Source organism: Cynocephalus volans, chromosome 5, assembly GCF_027409185.1.
Source record: "Cynocephalus volans isolate mCynVol1 chromosome 5, mCynVol1.pri, whole genome shotgun sequence".
Classification (NCBI taxonomy): Eukaryota; Metazoa; Chordata; class Mammalia; order Dermoptera; family Cynocephalidae; genus Cynocephalus; species Cynocephalus volans.
The window spans coordinates 137,103,662-137,128,087 of NC_084464.1; the positions used below are offsets into that span (position 1 = coordinate 137,103,662).

General features: G+C 38.9%; 1 protein-coding gene across 1 annotated transcript in view; it reads right to left on the minus strand.

Annotated features, from left to right (window-relative positions):
* The window catches only part of MAP3K5 (mitogen-activated protein kinase kinase kinase 5), a 202,100-nt gene extending 201,026 nt beyond the window's left edge, over positions 1-1,074 (minus strand). The window contains exon 1 of the mRNA XM_063097188.1: positions 208-1,074. Coding sequence (XP_062953258.1) covers positions 208-655 — 448 coding nt within the window. The 5' untranslated portion in view covers positions 656-1,074. The remainder of the gene's footprint in view (positions 1-207) is intronic.
* Positions 1,075-24,426: the final 23,352 nt, after the last annotated feature.

Consider the following 24,426-nt stretch of genomic DNA (forward strand, 5'->3'; position numbering starts at 1 on the left):
CACACTGGCTCTTGCACAAGCACACACTCCCAGGGGCAGCGAGCGCCCCAAGCAGTAACGCCGCGCTGTTGGCTGCCCCCAAGGTGGGACAAGAAGTAAATAAGTAGGAGGCACGCTTCCTGCCCAGACACCCCCCTCACCCCCTAAGACCGCCAGGGAAAACGGGGCCCCCGACCGCGAACGATGGGGAAGGGGTTCCACACTCACCTGCATTGTAAAAACGGTCCAGCACCGTGGTTTCCCCAAAGTCCAGTTTACCGAAATGCAGCGTCTCCAGGGTGGCGCCCACCGCCTCGCACGCCTCCCGCAGGCTCTGCAGGGCCTCACTCTCGGCCACCACCAGCTGCCCTTGGCTCGCTTCGTTGATCACATAGGCCACCGTGGTCCGTCGGCCGCCCCCGCCAGCAGAGTTGCCCCGGCACCGGGCGGCGCTGCTCCCGCAGGTGGCAGAGGGACACCCGGTGCCAGGGGCGGCGGCGCTCTCCACGTTCCAGAAGCTGCCCGGTGGCGGCGGTGGTAACTGGTTCTCCTCGCCCTCGGCCACCGCGGCCACTCCTCCCCTCCTGCAGCTTGTGCCCTCGGGGAAGGTGCAGACGCCCGAGGAGGCCAAGGGTGGCACGGAGAAAGTGATGCCCTCGCCAGCCTCCGTGCTCATTTCTCCCGGCCGGGCTGCAGCGGCGGCGGCGTCCCCCGCCCAGCCGCACCGTCTGGCCAGCCACAGCTCGGGGCTGCTCCGCGCCCGCCGGGCTAAGCAGCTGCCATCGCGCGCCGCGCCTTCGCCGCCGCGCCGCCGCCTCCTGTCCGGCGGCCGCTCCCCCGGGGGCACGCCGCTGCCCGGCGGAGGCTCGCCCCTCCTCGGCGCCTCCGTGGCCGCGCCGCTCGCCCGGCCCGCTGCAGGGTTTAGAGTACAAGGGGTGGGGAAGCCGGGGTGAGCGGGAAAGGACAGCGCTTCCTTCTCTTGGCGGGCGGACAAGTCGCCTGGCAAACCTGCGCCGCCAAGCAGCTCAAGGGCGCCGCGCTCGGGGTGCCGGGCGCCCTCGCCACCCGGTGCGCGGCCCGGCTCCTTCCGACCCGGCCGCTGTGCCCTCCGGGTGGGCAGCTACCTGGAGAGCACCTCACGGGCGCGCGGGCTCCCCGGGCTCCCCGAGCTCCGGCCCGGAACAGCAGCAGCTGCAGCCGAAAGGACTCGCCTCCCTACCCGGCGGCAGCTCCGCTTCATCTGCTCTCTGTCCTCCTCCTCCTCCCGCCTGGCCTCGTTTCCCTTCCGATCGCCGCGGCCGCGTCGTCCCCGCTCGAGTTTCGTCGCTCCTTGCAGCCGCTCGCCCTCTCGGCCACCCGTTCCTGGCCGCCCACACGTCGCGGCACCGAGAGTCGAGAGCCCGCCCCGGGGGAGGGCGCTGCTGGGAAGCTCGAGCCCAGACGGAACCCGCCGCGCCGCGACTCCCGGACCTCAGTTCTTCCTCGAGAGCCGCGCGCGGCCACGGTCCCCACCGTCACCCAGCCGACGCCCCCCCCCCCCAGAAGACCTGGAGTCGGCAAAAGCCCGGAGCACACGCGACTACAGGATGGCGCAAAAAACTCTCTCCAGCGAATGTGGGTCCTCGGTCTCAGCCCCAGAAGCATTGGCTGCGTTCCCCGCGGCCACGGCGCCCCCTTCCGGCCCCTCCCGGGCTCGCTCGGCCCCGGAGACCCGGACCGCGTGCGGCGCTGGGACGACGGGGACAGCCCCGTGAGGCCAGCGTTGCGTCGGGCGGGAGGACTTCAGCTAGCACCCTGGAGCCCGGGTCTAAACTCGGGTGGTTTAGGAGTGACATGGCGCTCCAGAAGTGGCAGGCTACGTTTTTCAGGTCGGCCCCTGGTACTTTTCATTTTAAAATTTACAATCTCTTGTGCTGTTAACATCTCTTGTGTTGACTAGCTCCAACTGCTGAACAATTCAGGATCTTTAAATTTCCTCCCCACACGCCATATAATTGAGATAGAAGATGGAGTCTACTCCTATACCCGACTTGGCAAATTATCATCCGCAAAATGAAAGAGGAAAATTACGTGACTTCTACTTTTAAAATTGCACCACAGAAAAGAAGTACCTGGATTGTTTAAGAGCAATCAAAAAGTACCTACTTCTTTGGGCAGCAAAAAACAGATGTGTAAACTTCCAGAGCACTCCAGAATGCTGTAATCGTTAGGAAAGTCAGTTCAAGTTGCAATGAAATAAAGTAACAGGTTTTGGACTCCCATCTCCATTAACCGAGATTAATGAGTCCTATGAAAAAGGCAGAAGAAAAATGCGAATTACATTTCAGCAGAGGGGGTGGGGGGAGAGGCGCGGAGAGGATAAAGCAGTTGAGTAGTAAAGAAAAAGAAAAACCTAGCAGCTGCACAATTGTATACTCAATGAAGTGAAGTGACATTTGATTTTTCTAAAGATGTGTAAAATGTAAATTTATAGTAAGGACACTTTATACTCTTCACGTCAACTGCAATCTATGTGACCCACGTCGGCTTTTGGAATTGATGTCAATAGTAAAGTAGTTATGTGATCATACTGAAATAAAATGTTGATGGGCTACTGATACTTACCTTTTAATATTTCAACAATTCATCAAATCTCTAAACCTCTGTAGGACTAGATAATCCTCCAACCCATCCTGGCCAAGAACAATTAACACTAGAAATCCATGAGGATCATGTCTGGAAAACTAAAACACCTAAATTCTCAAATAGCATTTTACTATACAAACACAAGTCTAAGACGATATATAAAACTATTTTCTGAAAACCATAACTTTTTAGAACATCTGACCCGTGCTTCCCTTCCAGATCTTTTCAGAGCCATTTTTCATAAGCAATTTTTATATTTGTTTTTGTTTTATTTTGCTGGCTTTTAATTTGAATTGATTTAATAACTTTAAAGATCTTACTCATCTTAGGCACCCACCCCCAATGCAATGTTGAAATGCTGCTTTGAGTTGGTCCTGAGACTTTCCCACTACCTAAAAGGCATGGTTTAGCTAATTCATCATACACAGCATGTACTTAGGTTGAACCATATGAATTTTCCAAGTTTATAGCTGATAAACAGTCAAATATGCACAATTTCAAGTAGTTCAACTTAAAACTCAAATTTAGGACCTGCCTGTAGGCAGGGGCACTAGGCAGAGGGGACCCAGGTGGTGCTGAAACCCAGCCTGCCTTCAGGCTGCCAAGCCTGGCTCAGGGTGTATCTGGGGGAATGAAAACTTTTTTCTCACTGGCCCACCCAGAGGATGTGCATTTTTGCAATTTGTCTATACAGAAGGACACATTTTTTTCTAATACAAAAGGACATCTTATATGGTAATGATGGACATAAGCAAGATCATTGCCTATCTTGGGCTTGCAGGTTTGCTTTTGAAGAGACGAAATTGTGAATTGCCCCAAATTGGGCAAAGATCTCCTAGCTAGCTAGCTTTCGTTTTAGGTGACAAGTTTGCCTCCTCCTCTGCATCCTCAGATAAAATATGAGATACAATATACTATTAATTCCTAAAAGTACTTAAGGCTACATATAAAACAAGGTAAGTATCATTTTAAATTATCAAAACTTAACAAGGAAGCCAGTAAAAGAGATATTGAGCATGAGGGATAAATTCACAATTCAGTTGATTGTTAAATTTATTTCTTTGTGTTTTTACTGTCAAAATAAAAACAAAACACTTAAGGTTACACAAATTCATACGAGTCATCAACTCTGTTCCTGGCATTGAATTCTGTAAAGAATTTATTACATATAACCTGATGTACAGGACATTGGACAATACAGTGTAATTGAATATAAATTTATTAAAAAATTATATATGTTTTTGAAATTTTAGCTTAATTTTTTCTTAAATTCAAGAGTATAATATCAAATGTTAATTCAATGTAGGCATTTCAGAATATGTGCAAAATAACATAAATCAGGAATAATACTTTCTGGTCATAGTACCTTAAAAAATATAAGGAACCTAGGAGATTATCCTGTATTTCTCATTGGAAGCTCACAAGAGCATTCTACATTGCATTAAAAAAAAAAAAAAAACCAAAGAAATAGACAGGTAACACATTGCTTAGACCTACCACAAATAGAAGACTTCTCTAGACGCTTTTGACAAGGATTAAATCATAGTCGATAAATGATAGAATTATAATTATCATAAAGTTTCTATGACATCTTTATACTTCAGAAAGCCATGGTAGCAGTAAAGTTTCCTGGTAAGAATTATATTTTCATTCAGAGTCAGTCCATCCCACTTCCACTTAGAGATGGACCTTCAGACACTTTTGAGAACACCTACAAGTGGGGCAAAGAATTTTCCTCATAAAGTGCTGGAGAAATATGAGAGAGATCTCTCTTTCTGATTATGAGAGATTAGATAATTCTGATCCACCATGTCACTGAAGAAGATTAAGAGTGCTGGACAAAATTTTAAATATATACATAAGGCCATCAAAGGACTAGTGAGATATTGAGGAACTATCTGGCAAGATTCTGAAAGAAAGAACAGGAATCCAGAGGGTGAGCCACAATGAGGGGTGCTTTTGGCCTGGGGAGTTTTGCAGATCTGAATTACACAGCTGAGAAGCTGAACTGGATTTCTGACAACATCTTAAAGGAAAAAGCAAGGATGATAGACCTTAGAAGTAGGTGTGAAATATGGGTAAAATGGCCCTTACATGGACACCACCCCTGCCTCCAGACATCTGAATAACCCAGAAAAAAGTTCGAAATCAGATTAAGGTAATTCCAGGCATTTGAAAAGCAAAATTCACTCTAGAGAAAGATAACATCATCCTGAGCCATGATTTATTTCTACAAATGTAAGATCTGAGAATATAAGCTAACATCTGAATGCATGGTAGAATGGTAGAGTAGGAGTAAGAATATAATTCAAATCCTGACTTTGCCATCTGTTCCTGATTTTTCTTCTCCAAATTCATTCTCTATTCATATCCCCCAGAGTCCCTGTCTAGAGAGGATAATCTGTATGGATTAAATCAATGAGCTCCCTTGCTTTCTGTTTACCAATCAGGTTTAACCAATGGGGAGTCTGAGCAGGGGATAAGGAGGAAGGAGATGAGGAATAGGGTATTCATCTCCCTGGGTCACTCTATACAAGTCACCTCAGGCTGGCTGTTTTCCTCAACAGGTCATCTCACTTCCCAAGGTGATAGATACGAGACTCACTTTCTTATAGGGTCTCATAACTGTCCCTTGCTTTGTCCTTTGGCACCTAGAAATGATGATAGCTCTGAAGCCACTAGCCCCAAATTCCTACACAATCTCTTGAATCTTCCTTATACCCTGATAGAGTTTGGATGTGTTGTCCCTGCCAAAACTCATGTGGAAATCTGATCCCCAATGTGGCAGTGTTGGAAGCTGAGTCATGGGGGCAGATCTCTCATGAATAAGTTAATGCTCTCCCTGCAGGGTGGGGCTCCTGAGTGAGTTCTCACTCTATTAGTCCCCATGAGAGTTGGTTGTTTAAAAGACCCTGGCACCTCCTCTCTCTCTCTTGCTTCCTGTTGCCATGTGATCTGCTTGTACCCAATGGCTGCCTGCCACTTTCCGCCATGAGTAGAAGCAGCCTGAGGCCTGCACCAGATACAGCTGTCCCAGAATCGTAAGCCAAATAAACCTCTGTTCTTTATAAATTACCCAGTCTCAGGTATTCTGTTATAGCAACACAAAAAGGACTAATACGTATCCCTTCTGAACTTTTGTAATTAGTCTCATTATTATTATTATTTTCTGTAATTAGTCTTTCTGTAAATAAACCCACTTCAAATTACCCTACCTATTTTCTGTTGGGACCCTGATAACTACAAACAAGATTTTAGAAATTAGAAAACTAATTTAATCTCTCTGGACCTGTTTCTTCATCCATAAAATAGCATGTTAGATTAAATTGACAATCCTTTGTAGCTCCAATGTGCTTTGTTTAAAAACACAGTTCTCTGTGCCCACACAGAGACCCCATCTTCTGAATTATCCTCTGGGTACCCTAGACCCAGGAATTCTCTGCTCAAGTAGCCTCAAGCCTGTTTCCAGAGCCTGTTTGTGAGGGCTATCAGTAGAGTTTGGCTGCTGGGGTGGAGATAGCTCCACAATTGTCTGTAAGATCCTACAGAGCTAAAGATGTTAAGAAAGGGCACTCTCCCCATGACACCAAATTCCAGGTTTTTATGCAAGTTTATTTGTCAAGAACAAGTATACGAGGGTACTTCAAAAGGTTCATAGAAAAATAGCATTAAAAGATAATTTGAGGGCCGAGCTCATGGCGCACTCGGGAGAGTGTGGCACTGGGAGCGCGGCGACGCTCCCGCCGCGGGTTCGGATCTTATATGGGAATGGCCGGTGCACTCACTGGCTGAGTGCCGGTCACGAAAAAGAAAAAAAAAAAGATAATTTGAATCTTTCCATAAACTTTTTGAAGACCCAGTGTATTTATTTCATAGTATGCTAACCTGATTGATAAATAACTTTTAAGTATTTGGATATATAGTATGCAGGTCTGCACCTGAACTCTTGCCTCAATGCCTGCAAATGTTAGTTTTCCTGCCTCCTTTCTCCCTGCCCAAACCTCCCCATCTCTCATTGCCTCCCACCCTACCCCATCCTTCATCCTCAGAAAAAGTTACAAAACAAAACAAAAGGCCTTTTTCACAAAACAAAAATGTAAACCCAAGTCAACATGCTTTCTGTGTCCCACAGGAGGGTGAAAGGTATTCTTCCTCTTCAGTGACATAACTTCTTAAGCATAGACTAGCACAGGACAGAAATGGCCTAAGAAGAAAAGAAGCAAATGGGATGCTATGGGTTGAATATTTCTTCCCTCCAGAGCTCATGTTGGAACTTAATCCCCACTGTGGTGTTTGAAAGGTGGGGCCTTTAGGAGGTGGTTGGATTATGAGGGTCCTGCCCTCAGGAATGGATTAATCCATTTATGAATTAATGGGTTAAGAAATTAATGGGTTATCATAGGTGTGGAGTGGTAGCTTTATAAGGCGAGCACATGAACGCACTCTGGAGGTGCTCTTGCTCAGCCCTTGTGATGGGACTCCTCACCATGGGACTCTGTATAGAGTCCCCACCAAGAAGAAGGCCCTCATTAAGTGTGATCGCTTGACCTTGGACTTTCCAGCCTCCAAAATTGTAAGAAATAAATTTTATTTCTTTATAAATTGCCCAGTTTTAGATATTTTGTTATAAGCAAGAGAAAAGTAATACATGGGATATGGCAGGATTAGTTTATAGATGTTGGGGTTGAGGGTGGAGTGATAGGGTAGAATTGTCCCAGCTGGAATCTTCTAAAGGGAGGATATTCTTATATTGTGATGTATTTTTTTCCATTAGGTACTTGTCTTAGTCCATTTAGGCTGCTATAACAAAATATCTTAGACTGGGTAATTTGTAAACAATACAAATGAATTTCTCACAGTTCTGGAGGCAGGGAAGTCCACGATCAAGGCACTAGCAGATTCAGTGTCTGGTAAGGGTTTGCTCTCTGCTTCAAAGATGGCTCCTTCTTGCCATGTCCTTACATGGTGGGAGGGGCAAGCAGGCTCCCTCAACCCTCTTTTAAGCACTAATCCTATTAATGAGGGCAGAGCCCTCACAACCTAATCACTGCCCAAAGGCTCCACCTCTCAATACTATTATACTGGGGATTAAGTTTCAACATACGAGTTTTGGGGGGACACAAACATTCAGACCATAGCAGTGCTAAACTGTTAAATCATTATAGCATTCTATTAATAATTTTCAAATAATAATAATAATGTTTTCTTTCTTGTGACATTATTATACTCCCCAAACAGCTAAGGGCTGGAGAAACACAGATTACAGATCCTGGAGAGACTATCTGTTAATCAAGTTCTTTACTAACACTATAACTGATACTAAGCTAATTTTCTAGTAATGATGTGGTCAAATGTGTCTCAGGGCCATTTTCAGTTTGAAAAAAATAATGAGTGCCCATTGCTATTTTAATTTTTATATGCATATCTCAAGTTGCCCATCTTTATAGATGAAGAATCCAAAGGAAACAGGTTACCCAATGTCACACAAGAAGTTAGTATCAAAACAGGCTCCCAATCCAGAACTTGTGCTGTTATGCACTGCTCCTTATCATACTGATGGACTAAGATCATCTCATTAGAAAATAGTAAACAGCCTGCTTTATTTGTCCTGGTATGAGGACATGCAATCAGTCCATCTAACAGCTGCCTAAAGATTATACGAAGGGTCATGAGAAGTTAAGACACGGTGTATTTTGCCAAATTTGGAATTTAAATATCATGTCTAAAGATCATTCTTATTTCTTATTCTGGAGGCTGTGAACAGTAGTTATGTTTCCAAACTCTTCCATCAGAAGCTAGGAAAAGCAAAGGCCAGGGGAATAATCTGAGGCTGAAATCAACCAGGGTGAATTCTGTTTGTATTTGTTTGATGCTTCTGTTTTGTCTTTGCCATGTATTTCATAATTTGTGGTAATTTGTTTTGATACAAAATCATGTTTGGGATTTCTTAATCCTTTAAGAAAAAAAATCTATGCTCCTAAAAAACAAACCTGGTTGCTTTTTTTTATCCGGTATCTTCAGATTCCTTCCCGCAAAGCACTACAGCACACTCCCAGGGCAGTCGTTCCTAGGCCTTCAGGAAACTCCCAGTGCAGTAGTTCTTAGCCATGGGTGCAGATCAGATTCGCGTGAGTCCTACACACAGAGAGACCTCACCCCCACCCCACCCTGAACCTCAGAGATGTGATTTAAATAAATTGAAGAATGGAACTCCTTTAATATGCTTATAGAATTTGATAAAGCAATTTTGTTACCGAGAGATTTTATTCTTAGGACTCTTTTAATCTTTAAGAAATTCTATAAATGCTTTAAAATGGACAAAGTTAACTGGCGTTCAGCTACAAAAGTACTACTAAGATTGTCAACACGTAAAAAGATTGTCATAAACTCTAAAGTGAGTAAAATTATTTTCCTCAGACAAGCATAGAAATCTATCTTTCCGCTGTTCCTTTTCTACAAATTGTATAAATGGATACAAACTTTTTAGCATAAAAGTTCACCTTGAATCCTATTATAAACCATTTAAAAATAATTACCAATAAAAGATTTAAAATATTAGTACATAAATTACTATATTGAATTAAATACGTGTTATATCAAACAACCCCTATAAAAGCGTTGATGCAATCCAATTTATTAAAATATTTGGAGAAAAAATATTTTTACTAGGGTTTTCACTGCAAAATTACCATATATCTTCTTCTTTGGAATCACCTTAATCTAGCAAATAAACCTAAGTGTAAATAACAAGGGGGTACAGAAAACGGTTGAAGTAAAACTAAAAAGAGAAGAAAACGTGGCTATTTAAGTTAAAATTAAAATTAAATAAAATTTGAAATTTAGTTTCTTAGTGGTCTCATGTAGCCAGTGGCTACTATATTGGACAATGCATACATGGAACATTTGCATCATTGCAGAAATTCTACTGTACAGAGCTGTTACAGAAAGAAATCTACTTGCCAAAATACTTCAAAACATTTGTGTTCATTTATTTAGCACTATAATAAGCCTTAGATATTAAATAATTAATAATGTATGCTCTCAGTTGAGCTCACATCTGAAGAGATAGATATGTAAAGAGGTTGAGCTACAATAAAATACATACAAGAAGTGTGGAAGTCAGAGCTCTACCTGTCCAGGTGAGTGGGAAGAAATTCTAGGCCCCTGCAAAAGCATGCAAAATGTACAGGTATGAGATGGTATGTTGAATTCTAGAAAACTGCAAGTAACTCAAGTAATAATACTAGTAAAAGAGTAGTAGTGGTAAGTTTTATAATAATAGTTTTACAGGAGAACTACCACCTCCACTACTACCATTCTACTGCTACTCCTATTATTATTATAAAACTACTACTACTATTACTAGAGAGCCTGTTTGATATGGCAGTTTGGAAACTTGTAAAGAAACAAGTTTTGAAACTCAGGCTGAGGTCAGATTTTGAAATATACTGATGAAAGGTAAGTGTAACTTCATTCTGTAAGAAAAGGCAATATTCGAGGATTTTAAGCACAGGAGTAATATGATCCAATCTATATTTTAGAAAGAAAACTCAGGCTCAGTGTCGAAGTGTGGGCTTGCAGCTAAACCCAAAAGGAAGTGAAGAGGCTTCTGTGGTATTCCAAGCCTGGCCTAGGGGAGGAGCAGTGATCTCATTGCATCTCAACTCTCATCCATCTGGAACAATTTTTGATGAAATCGTTGATATTCTTCTTTTGAAAGCATAGTTGCCAACATTTTCATTTCTCTTTCCTGGTAAGTTAAAGTAATTTTAATGGAAATGATTCTCCCTATAGTTCATGAAAGGAAGACCAAGGCTCATCTGTTTGATGCTGCCCCTTGCATCCGTGCCCCACCTACATACCCCCATCTCCCAGACTGTCAGAGTGTCCCCTTCATCCTTCACTCTGACTAAAATTCTTACTATTAAAGATATTTCTTTAATCTAGATAAACAAATCATAAAATAATATGCACATAAGGCCACAGTAATAGTTTTTGTGTAAGCAACAGAAACCAAATCTGACTACCATAACTAAAAAAAAAAAAAAAAAAAGCCCAATTTTTTGCAAGAGTATTTGAGCTCATGGTATCAATGCAAGGCTGGGGTTAAGGCACAGAAAATATGCAGGAACCAAGAGTGCTCCAGAAGCCACTGCAGCCGAGTTCATGACACAGAAACAGTACCTGTGACTTTGTCCCAGATAGAAGCCATAGTTATTTTCCTTCATATTATAGTTATTAAAAGACATAAGTCCTCTACAATTAATGATGTGGATTCATAAATAAATAGATCAATTGGATAGAATAGAAAATCCTAAAATACATCCATTTACATATGAAAAGTTAGTATAAGATAAAAACAGTCTTTTGGGTGATTGGAAAAGATGGAACTTTAAAAAGTGTGGGAATAACTGTATAGCTATATGGAAAAAATAAAATTAGATTTATTCCCCACACAATATAGCAGGAAAAATTCCAAACAGATAAGAGATTTAACTCTAAAAAATGAAACTGTATGAGTACTTAATAAATATATAAGTAAATTATTTTCAACTTAGGAGTCACAAAACTGTGACTCAAAGTCCAAAAGCAAAAAAGGAAAAAATAGACAAACTTGATAACATAAAAATAAAAAGTCTTTACATGGCAAAGACACCATAAGTAAACTAGACAGACAAATAAAATAGCATCTGCATCTATTACTGCTCATGAGTTTCTGAAAGTAGAGAAATAAGAGACCAAATATACAAGCTATAGAAAGCCATACACAATTTATAAATATGGAAATACAGGTGGCTCTTACTCATATGAAAAGATACTCAACGTCATTCATAATGAGATGAGTGAAAATTAAAATGACACTAGCACTAAGGTTTTAATGCTTGTCCCCTTATTTTGAAACTTAATCTCCAATGTGGCAGTATTGATAGTGGAGCTTTTAAGGTGTGATTGAGCCATGAAGGCTATGCCCTTATAAATTAATTAATCCATTCATGGATTAATAGGTTATCATGGGATTGGGAGTTGTGGCTTTAAAAAAGAAGAGCAACCCAAGCTAATATGCTGAGCTCCCTCACAACGTGATGCCCTGCATCATCTCGGGACTCTGCAAGGAGTACCCACCAAAAGAAGGCCCTCACCAGATGCAGCCCTTGGACCTTGGAATTACCAGCCTCCAAAACTGTAAGAAATAAATTTAATTTCTTTATAAATCATCCAGTTTCAGGTATTCTGTTATAAGCAACAGAAAAAGAACTAAGACAAATAGTATTCTACTTTTCACTAACTATGTTGGAAAAAAACCCAAAAGTTTGACAACACACTTTATTTTTGAGACTGGTGATAAGAAAATATGCACTCATTCATTTCTGGTAGAATAACAAATGATAAAACACCGGTTACACTTCTCACTGTGTAACAGAGACAAAAAAAGGATTACTTAAGGCACCATGAATGCACTGAGAAGCCCAAAGGGTCTGTATCCCAGAGAAAACTGGGTACAGCAGCCATTCAAAGTCAGCTACTGTTTTTTATTGTAAAGACAAGGAAGTTTCACAAGAAAATTCAGTTGATTCAATCATTACAAAAGGACACAAGGACGTGGGCAGTGTTACAAAAGTTATCTATGGCTAAGTACAGCTTAAGCAATAGAATCTAGTAACATCAGTAAAATTAACAATGTGACATTCCAAAGTACAATTAGTGAAAAGCTAAGTTGGTCAAACTGACTCATTATCTAAAGTATAACCTCCCCTTAAGCAAAAGTTACATTCTTATGATAAAATCTAAGTACAATTATTTCTAAAGTTTCCCCCAACAGATAGCTTGCTCCTAGCAAACATTTTTTACACATCTTTCCCTTCAGCAATTCTTAAAATCTCTTAACAGGATCAGTATGACAACCACCTGTTACCTCTAAAATCATTGAAGTATACTACTATACCATACCTAAGCAGTGATTAGAGTTGACTAGATAGGCTGTGACCTGGCTATCTGTGGGCTGTTGCCCCCTATGCAAGAGCTTTTGCCCCATATATATATTTACCTAAAAACCCTATTCTAAAAATCAAATGAGAATCAACATTATTTAATTAGAATTGATTAAATGGGCTTTTGCCCTCTATCTGTAGACTGTGGTCTCCTCCCCGAGAGTTTTTGCCCCATACATCCATTTACCTAAAATCCCTATTCTAAAATCAAATAAGAATCAAGATTTCTAACCCTCCACAAACACCTGTAGAGGGAAATTTGGTAATATTTAGCAAAATTATACATACATATACATTTTGACCCAGCCATCCCACTTCTGAAACTTTATCCCAAAGATACACTGGAAAAATTGTGAGACATTTTTACAAGGCTATTCACTTCAGTACTACTTACAATAGCAGAAGATTGGAAACCACCCAAGAATTCATCAGTCAGTCACTGGTATCATAAACTATGATACAGACACTCCATCCCCAGCCCAGCCAAGTGCATGCAAACCAGAGAGGCTCCCTGCCGGAGAGGCCTGAGATCCATGGAGACCATGAGCCCTGTGGTGCCAGCACATGACCGAGCAGGTAGGCCTTGGCACCGCCAGACTCCATCCCCAGCCCAGCTGAGTGCACACCGACCAGAGAGATGCCTCCCTGGAGAGGCCCAAGACCCAAGGCAACCATACACTCGAGGTGCCAGTGGGCCACCAAGCAGATGCTGAGGCAGCCATGCCAAATTGGCAGCCCCAGCAGCATCCTAGTCAGACAATAGTGTCGAACTAGTGGACCATTAAATCCCTTGCCACAATGACTAAACATCAAAGGAAAAATACCAGAAATATGAAAAATCAAGAAAGTACACCACCAAAGGGGAATAACTCTCAAGCTCTAGATCCTATAGAACAAGAAGCCCTTGAAATGTCTGACAAGGAATTTTGAGTGATAATTCTAAGGAAACTAAAAGAGACACAAGAAAACTCAGCTAGACAACATGATGAAATGAGAAAAAGTATACAGGACCTGAAAGAAGAAATGTACAAGGAAATCAATGCCCTGAAAAAGAATGTAGCAGAGCTTGCTGAACTGAAGAATTCATTCAACAAAATAAAAAACACAAGAGAGAGTTTAACCATCAGGCTTGCAGAAGCAGAAGAGAGAATTTCTGACCTTGAAGATGGGCTATTTGAAATAACACAGACAGACAAAAAAAAGAAAGAAAAAAGAATTAAAAATATTGAAGAAAATCTAAGAGAGATATCAGACAATCTTAAGTGCTCAAATATCTGAGTCATGGGTATTCCAGAAGAGGAGGAAAAAGGAGATTGCATTGAAAATATATTCAACAAAATAGTGGCAGAAAACTTCCCAGGTATAGGAAAAGACACAGACCTTCAGATTCAGGAAGCTCAAAGATCCCCAACTGTATTCAACCCAAAAAGGTCTTCTCCAAGACATGTTATAGTCAAATTGGCAAAACTCAAAGACAAAAGAGAATCTTAAAAGCTGCAAGAGAGAAGCATCAAATCACCTATAAGGGAGCCCCAATCAGACTAACATCAGACTTTTCATCACAAACTCTAAAAGCCAGAAAGGAATGGGATGATATATTCAAAATACTAAAAGACAGAGATTGCCAGCCAAGAATACTCTACCCCACAATGCTATCCTTCTGTAATGAAGGGCAAATAGTATATATCTCAGACAAACAAAAACTGCGGGAGTTCACTACCATATGACCACCCTTACAAGAAATTCTCAAGGGAGTACTGGGTTTGGTACCTGAAAACTAACTACCACTGCCATAAAAAACTCAAGAAAAATCAAAACCCACTAGTAAAATAAAAATGCCAACAATAAAGAGAGAAAAAAAGAGTTTATCTACAACCCAAGGAACCAACAAATACAGAGGACAAACAGTAAACCAGAAAGAAAGGAACAAAAGACACTTAAGACATCCAAACAAAAATCAGTAAAATGCTAGGAGTAAATCAACACTTTTCAATAACAACTCTTAATGGAAAAGGTTTAAATTCCCCAATCAAAAGACACAGACTGGCTGACTGGATTAAAAAGGAGGACCCAACTATATGTTGCCTTCAAGAAACCCACCTTACCTATAAAGACTCACATAGACTAAGAGTGAAAGGATGGAAAAAGATTTACCATGCAAACAGAAATGAAAAACGAGCTGGAGTAGCTATTCTTATATCTGATAAAATAGACTTTAAACTAAAAACCATAAAAAGAGATAATGAGGGCCACTACATGATGATAAAAGGACTGATTCATCAAGAAGACATAACAATCATAAGTATATATGCACCCAATGTCAGAGCAGCCAGATTTATAAAGCAAACTCTATTAAACCTAAAGAAGGAAATAGACACTAATACCATAATAGCAGGGGACCTGACCACACCACTATGAATATTGGACAGATCATCTGGGCAAAGAATCAGCAGAAAAACACAAGATATAAACAATACTCTAGACCAAATGGACTTGGCAGATATCTACAGAACATTTCATCCAACAACCTCAGAATATTCATTCTTCTCATCAGCACATGGATCATTCTTTAGGATAGATCACATGTTAGATCACAAATCAAGTCTCAACAAACTCAAAAAAATTGGAATTATCCCATGTATTTTTTCAGATCACAATGCATTAAAATTAGAAATCAATAACAAATGAAATTCTGGAAACTATACAAACACATACACATGGAAATTAAAAAGCATTCTACTTTAATGACATATGGGTCTGAGAAGAAATCAAACAGGAAATCAAAAAATTTATTGAAACTAATGAAAACAATGATACATCTTACCAAAACCTATGTGATGCTGCAAAAGCAGTACTAAGGAGGAAATTTATCACACTAAATGCTTACTTCAGAAGAATGGAAAGATTGCAAGTGAACAACTTAATACTTTACCTTAAAGAACTAGAAAATCAAGAACAATCCAAACCCAAAGTTAACAAAAGGAAAGACATCATTAAGATCAGAGCAGAACTTAATGAAATTGAAGCCCAAAAAATGATACAAAAGATCAATGAATCAAAAAGTTGTTTCTTGAAAAGATAAATTTAATTGACAAACCATTAGCACGGCTAACTAAAAAAAGAAGAGATAAGACCCAAATAAAGAAAATTAGAAATGAAAAAGGTAATATTACACCTGATACGTCTGAAATACAAGAAATCATTAGACACTACTATAAAAAAGTATATGCCAACAAATTTGAAAATCTGGGCGAAATGGATACATTTCTGGACACACACAAGCTCCCAAAACTGAGCCAAGAAGATGTAAAAAATCTGAACAGACCAATAACAATAAAAGAGATTGAAGCTGTTATCAGAAGGCTCCCCACAAAGAAAAGCCCAGGACCAGATGGATTCACAGCAGAATTTTACCAAACATTCAAAGAGGAATTGACACCACTTCTCTATGAACTATTCCAAAAGATTGAAACAGAGACAATTCTCCCAAACTCATTCTATGAAGCAAACATCACCCTGATACCAAAACCAGGTAAAGATACAACTAAAAAAGAAAGCTATAGGCCAATATCCTTGATGAATATAGATGCAAAAATCCTCACTAAAATACTAGCAAACAGAATAAAGCAACACATATGTAAAATTATTCACCATGATCAAGTAGGATTCATCCCAGGGATGCAAGGTTGGTTCAACATATGCAAATCAATAAATGTGATACACCATATTAATAAAATCAAACACAAGGACCATACGATCATCTCTATAGATGCTGAAAAAGCATTTGATAAAATTCAACATTCATTCTTGACAAAGACCCTCTATAAGTTAGGTATAGATGGAAACTATCTCAATATTATTAAAGCCATATATGATAAACTCACTGCCAATATCATCCTGAATGGGGAAAAGCTGAAAGCTTTTCTTTTAAGAACAGGAACTAGACAAGGATGCCCACTCTCACCACTCCTATTCAACAGGGTGTTGGAAGTACTAGCCAGAGCAATCAGAGAAGAGAAGGAAATAAAGGGCATCCAGATTGGAAAAGATGAAGTCAAACTGTCCCTGTTTGCAGATAACATGATCCTATATATTAGACAGCCTAAAGCCTCTACAAAAAAACTCTTGGAGTTGATAAAAGATTTCAGCACAGTAGCAGGATACAAAATCAACACACAAAAATCAGTTGCATTTCTATTCTCCAATAGTGCGCTTGCAGAAAGAGAAATCAAGAAAGCTTGCCCATTTACAATAGCCACCCAAAAAATAAAATACTTAGGAATTGAGTTAACCAAGGATGTGAAAAATATCTATAATAAGAACTACAAACCACTGCTGAGAGAAATTAGAGAGGATACAAGAAGATGGAAAGATATCCCATGCTCTTGGATTGGAAGAATCAACATTGTGAAAATGTCCATACTACCCAAAGTGATATACAAATTCAATGCAATCCCCATCAAAATTCCAAAGACATTTTTCTCAGAAATGGAAAGAACTATCCAGACATTTATATGGAATAACAAAAGACCACGCATAGCCAAAGCAATGCTGAGCAAAAGAAAAAAATAAAGGTGGAGGGATAACACTACCTGACTTTAAACTATACTACAAAGCTATAATAACCAAAACAGTATGGTACTGGCATAAAAACAGACACACTGATCAATGGAATAGAATAGAGAATCCAGAAAACCCATACACCTACAGCCATCTGATCTTTGACAATGGCACCAAGCCTATTCACTGGGGAAGGGACTGCCTCTTCAGCAAATGGTGCTGGGATAACTGGATATCCATATGCAGGAGAATGAAACTAGATCCATACCTCTCACCATATACTAAAGTCAACTCAAAATGGATTAAAGAATTAAATATACACCCTCACACAATAAAACTTCTTAAAGTAAACATAGGAGAAACACTTCAGGAAGTAGGACTGGACACAGGCTGAATATGACCCCAAAAGCATGGGCAACTAAAGGAAAAATAAACAAATGGGATTATATCAAACTAAAAAGCTTCTGCACAGCAAAAAAAAAAAAAAAAAAAAAAAAAAAACATTAACAGAGTTAAAAGACAACCAACAGAGTGGGAGAAAATATTTGCAAAATATACATCTGACAAAGGTTTAATATCCAGAATATACAAAGAACTCAAACAACTTTACAAGAAAAAACAAGCAACCCATTTAAAAAATGGGCAAAAGAGCTAAATAGGCATTTCTCAAAAGAAGATATACGAATGGCCAACAGACATATGAAAAAATGCTCAACATCACTCAGCATCCAGGAAATGCAAATCAAAACCACACTGAGATACCATCTCACCCCAGTTAGGATGGCTAATATCCAAAAGACTGTGAACGATAAATGCTGGTGAGGTTGCAGAGAAAAAGTAACTCTCATACATTGTTGGTGGGACTGCAAAATGGTGCAGCCTCTATGGAAAATGGTATGGAGGCTCCTCAAACAATTGCAGATAGATCTACCATATGACCCATCTATCCCACTGCTGGGAATATACCCAGAGGAATGGAAGTCTTCAAGTTGAAGGTATACCTGTTCTACAATGTTCATTGCAGCACTCTTTACAATAGCTAAGAGTTGGAACAAGCCCAAATGTCCATTATCAGATGAGTGGATATGGAAAATGTGGTATATCTACACAATGGAATACTACTCAGCTATAAAAAAGAATGAAATACTGCCATTTGCAAAGACATGGATGGACCTTGAGAGAATTACATTAAGTGAAATGAGTCAGGTACAGAAAGAGAAATATCACATGTTCTCACTTATTTGTGGGAGCTAAAAATAAATAAATAAATACACAAAAAAAAACTGGGGAAGTGGGGGGTTGGAAAGAAGACACAACAATTACAATTCCTTAAAATTGATACGACAAGTGAACAGAAAGGACATTGTTGGGAGGGAGGGGGGAGAGGGAGGAGGCAGGGAGGTGTCGGTGATGGGCCACAATAATCAACCACATTGTATATCAACAACAACAACAACAAAATTCTACAGTTAGCATCACGCTTAATGGTGAAAAACTAAATGCTTTTCCCCTAATATCAGAAATGAGAAGGATGCTCATTCTCACCATTTGTATTAAAATTGTATCAAAGGGAGGCCAGCTGATTAGCTCAGTTGGTTAGAGCACCACAGTATTATAACACCAGGTTCAAGGGTTCAGATCCCCATACCAGCCAGCTGCCAAAAACAAAACTAAAATTGTATAGTGCAACAAGGCAAGACAAAGTAATAAAATGAATAGGTATTGGAGTTAAAAAAGTAAAACTGCCTTTATTTGTAGACATGATTATGTATATAGAATATCCTAGGGAACTTAGAGAAAAAATTACTAGAACTAATAAGGAGTCCCAATTTAGATCTCCTGAAACTGATCTAAAGATTCAACACAGTGTCATGCAAAATTTGTACAGGATTTTTTTTTTGTATGAATTGATAAGCTACATCTAAAATGTACATGAAATATATGTATAATATATAAATAGGCCACACAAATATGCTCAATTTATTTTTACTAAGGTGATGGAGTTTGGATCTGTTGTCCCCTCCAAAACTCATGTGGAAATTTGATCTCCAATGTGACAGTGTTGGAAACTGATTGAGTCCTAGGGGTGGATCCCTCATGAATGGATTAATGCTCTCCCTGGGGGAGGAGGGTTAGTGAGTGAGTTCTTACTCTATTAGTTCCCACGAGAGCTGATTGTTTAAAGGACCCTGGCACCTTCTCTCTCTCTCTTGCTTCCTCTTGCCATGTGGTCTGCTTGTACCGGCTGGCTGCCTGCCACTTTTCCACCATGAGCAGAAGCAGCCTGAGGCCCGTGCCAGATGCAGCTGTCCCAGAATCGTAAGCCAAATAAACCTCTTTCCTTTATAAATTACCCAGTCTCAGGTATTCTGTTATAGCAACACAAAACGGACTAAAACCCTAAGGGTATCTAGGTAATTTAATGGGAAAGGGTAGTTTTTTCAAAAATAGTGTTTGAACAACCAGATACTCATAGAGGAAAAACAAAACCAAAAACAACTCAATCCTTACTTAACATGCACATAAAAATAACTCAAAATTGACCATAGGCCTAAATTTAAAGCAAAAACTGTAAACCTTCTAGGACAAAGTAATTGAGAAAATTTTTGTGAACTTGGATTAGGCAGAGATGTCTTAGATATGACCTAAGAAAAACAAAATATATAAGTAAAATAATAAAATAATGAGATAAAATGAAAAGTTTATACAAAAAATACTGCATGTCCTCTCTCATAAGTGGGAGCTAAGAGAGAAGGAAGGAAGGAAGGAAGGAAAGAAAGACCACAGTGGTGTATTGGACTTGAAGAGGGAGAGAACAGACCTAGGGTTGTGGGGGGGGGGGGGAGGGGGGAGGGGAAGAGAGGGCCAAAGGAATTGGAGAGAGATTGGTGGGGAGACGGGGAATAATTGCAATTTGAGGTGGTGGACATGCAAACAGTATTGATCTGCTCACCACACCTTGGGCACAGGTGCTGAAGTTCAGCTCTTTCCCTATAAATATGTATAATCAATAAAAATAAAATAAAATAAAAGTTTACACATTGGACTTAATTAAAATTAAAACTTGTTCTGTTCCATACCTTGTAAGAAAATGAAAAGGCCAGTTGCACACTGAGAGAAAATATTTTAAAAACATATATCTGATAAAGGCTTATAATAATAATATTTAAAACATCTCTTATAGCTCAGTAACAAGAAGATAACACTCCAATTTAAGAAACAGGCAAAAGATTTAATCAGACACTTTACAAAATACGAATAAACACATGAAAAGAACTTCATCACCATTTAATGCAAATTACAATCACAGTGAGATACCATTATGTATTTTTAGGATAATCTGACAGAAGATGTATAAGATCTATATACTGAAAACTACCAAACATTACCTAGAGAAATTAAAGAAGACCTAAATAAATAGAAATGTATATTATGTACTTAGTTTTGAAGACTCAGTATTGTTAAAATGTCTGTTCTCCTGAATTTGATCTATAGATTTGACACATTCCCAATCAAACTCCTAGCAGAATTTTTGTAGAAATTGAAAATCTGATTCTAAAATTCATATGGAAATGGAAAGGACCTAGAATAGCTGTAACAACTTTGAAAAATATGTAGTTGGAAAATAAACATTACTGATTTTAAGACTTATTAAAAAGCTGTAATAATCGAGACAGTGTGGTATTGACATCAAGATGGATAAATAAAGCAATGAAGCAGAATAGAGTCCAGAAGTAGATATATGAGTACATGTACACAGATGGCTGATTTTCAACAAAGGTTCAAAGGCAAGTCAGTAAAGAAAGGACAGTCTTTTTTGTGCATAGATATCTGACTGTTCCAGATATCTACACAAAAACAATCAGCTATTTACATGCAAGAATATGAACTTTGATCCACACCTCTCACACTATACAAAATTAACTCAACATTATCATAGACCTAAATTAAAAACTCAAAACCATAAAAGTTCTAGAAGAAAACATAACAGAAAATCTTTGTAATTTTGAATTAGGCAAAGATTTCTTAGTTAAGATACCAAAAGCATGATCCATAAAAAACCAAACTGATAAACTGGACTTCATTAAAAAAAAGAACTTCTGCGCTTTGAAAGGCACTATTAAGAAAATGAAAAGACAAACCACAAACCGGAAGAATATATTTGCAAATCACATATCCGACAAAAGGCTTGTATTCAGAAGAGATAAATAACTTCCAAAGCTCAATATAAGAAAACAAATAACCCTGTAAAGATGGGCAAAATATTTTAACAGATATTTCACCAGTGACAAGCACATGAAAACATGCTCAATATCATTAGTTGTTAGAGAAATGCAAATCAAAACCACAATGAGATACCACCAAACCTATCAGCATGGCTAAAATTAAATAGCTTGACCATATCAAGTGTTGGTGATGATGTGGAGGAACTGGAAGTCTCATACGCCACTGGTGAGAGTGCAAAATGGTACAATCTCTTTGGAAATAGTTTGACAGTTCCTTAAAAACCTAACCACACATGCCTCCATTATGACTGACCATATCACGCTTGAGTATTTACCTAAAGGAAATGGAATCACATATTCAAAAAAAAAGGCATGTACATTAATGTTCACAATTTTGTCATAGGCAAAACCTTGAAACAGCCCAAATGTTCACCATCATGTAACTGAATAGACACATTGTGTAATATACATAGGACAAGAAGGAATATACACTAAAAAGAATGGACTGCTGCTACACATAACAACAAATTAAGCTGAAAGAAGCCAGACATAAAAGAAAGAACATGTTGTATGATTCCCAATACATAAAGTTCTTTAAAAATGCATACTAATTTATAGGGAAGCAGATTAGTGGTTGCCTGGCAGAGGAAAAGAGGAGAGCCTGGAAGGAGGGATGTCAAAGGGGGATAACGGATATGTCCATGACCTTGATTGTCATGGTGGTTTTCCTGGTGTGTGTATATATATATATATATATATATATATATATATATATATATATATATATATGTATCTAAACGTGTCTCTGTTGGGGTCCTGAAGGCCATCCCCAAGTTCAATGATTCACTAGGAGAACTCACGGGACTAAGCATACAGTCATACTTAATGCCTACTATTCATTACAGTGAAGGATGCAGAGCAAAATTATCAAACATGCACATGGAACAATGTCAAGAGGAAACCAGGCACAAGTTTCTAAGAATTCTTTCCCAGTGGAGTCACACAGGAGGCATTTAATTCCTTCAGCAATGAGTTGTGACAGCATGTGTGAGGTGTTGTCTACTGCAAAGCTCACGAGAGACTGAGTACCCAGGATTTTTATTGGGGCTGGTCACATAGGCATCCTTTGCCCAGCATGTACAGAAATTCCAGACTCCCAGAAGGAAAGCAGATGTTCATTATGAACTGTAATGTTTACACAGTTTAGGCAAAGTGAGCTACTCTTATCAGGGGATGGCGGATACTCTCCCAAAATTCAACCTTGTAAGCTGACCTTTCTAAGGATAGCAGTCTAAAGCCTGCTATGTTAATTCTTTTTTGCACACTATCAAAGCATACACCATAAATATGTGCAGCTTATTGAATGGGACTTGTACCTCAATGAAGCTGTTTTAATTTTAAAAATGGAATGAAATCATTATAAATGCAACTACACGGATGAATCTCAAGAACATTATATTGGGCAAAAGAAGCTAACAGTAAAAGTGTATATATAGATGATTCCATTAGTATGAAATGTAGAAAATAAAAATATAATCCACAGTCACAGAAAGCAATTCATTGGTTACCTGGAGTTGGTTGGTTATAGTTACTGTCCTTATTGACATTCAAATTCCCCCATCTTTGGCCTCAGCCACTTTGAACTGGCTCCTATCACAACCCTAAGAGGCTATCAACTAGATACACATTAGATTAATTAGCTTCATTTTATTTTTTATATTTAGGGATTGCTTTTCTAAACTTTAATTTGCTATTATAATTATGCAAAATAGTTCACAGTTCCAAAGTCAAAATCTATAAAACAAGGTATATTTCATTCATATCTTCTCTACCCTATTTCCTCCCTCCCTCTATAAATAACCATTTTTTTTTATTGTTTTCTTAAATCCGCTGTATTGAGGCACCATTTCCATATTATAGAATGCACACATTTTAATTGCATGTTTCAGTGAGTTAGGGCAAATCTTTATGCCCATGTAACCACTACTACGATAAAGATGTTCATTTCCATACACTAACAAATCCATTATACCCATTAATGAAATGATCAAAAATTTGAATACTGACTGAACATTCTGTGATATTTGAAATTATTATTTTTTTAGTGGAAATAATTGTATTGTGGATAATTTTTAAGGAGTCCTTATCTTTTAGTGATACTTGATGAAATGTTTTTGAATAAATGATATGTCTGAGATTTAATTCAAAGTAAAACAGGAGGATAGTAGAAGTGTGTGGGAGTTTAAATGAAATAGAATTGGTCACAAATTGATAACTGTTTAGCTGTATTACAGGTCTATGGGGATTTATCATACTAATCTATTTTTGTAAATGTTTAAAATTTTCTACTACAAAAATAAACAAAAAAATTATCTGGAAAGATTTTAAAGAACATTTAAGCAATAGAGAGTTTTGCTATAAACATGGATGGAAAAACTGAATGCCTAAAACATACCAACCTTAATGTATAAATTCAGTAAATTTCAAACCCAATTAACTTAAAACGCAAAACTTTTGACAAGCAGATTCTAACCTTTATATGAAAGTAAATGATTGAGACTAGCCAGGATAATTTTAAAGAAGAAAAAAGAAGGGAAGACTCACTCTGTCAGAAATCAAGATATTTTACAAAGTTGAGTTTGGCTTCGCAACATCAGAATGATGCTAATGCAGAAATAGACACATGGCCTAATGGGACAGACCCAGAAATGGGCTCATGCAGATAGAGAAGTTTGTATGTACCATATAACAACATGAATAAATGTCAGAAAAACAAAGCTCTCAGAGAGAAAAATAGTCAGCTACAAAAGGATAAATGTACGTTTTTAAGACAAACCAAATAATAATGCACATTATTTATGGATAGATATGTGCATGGACGAAGAGGATTCATAGTAATTTTAGAAGATATATCATGGATCTCCCAATTTTGGCGTGCTAGCAAAACCACTTTATGAGGCAGCCAAAAGAGATCTTTCATTTCCCTTAGATCCCACAAAACCCATTCATTCTCCCTTCCAGTGACTAAAGGCTGCTCTCCTCACAGC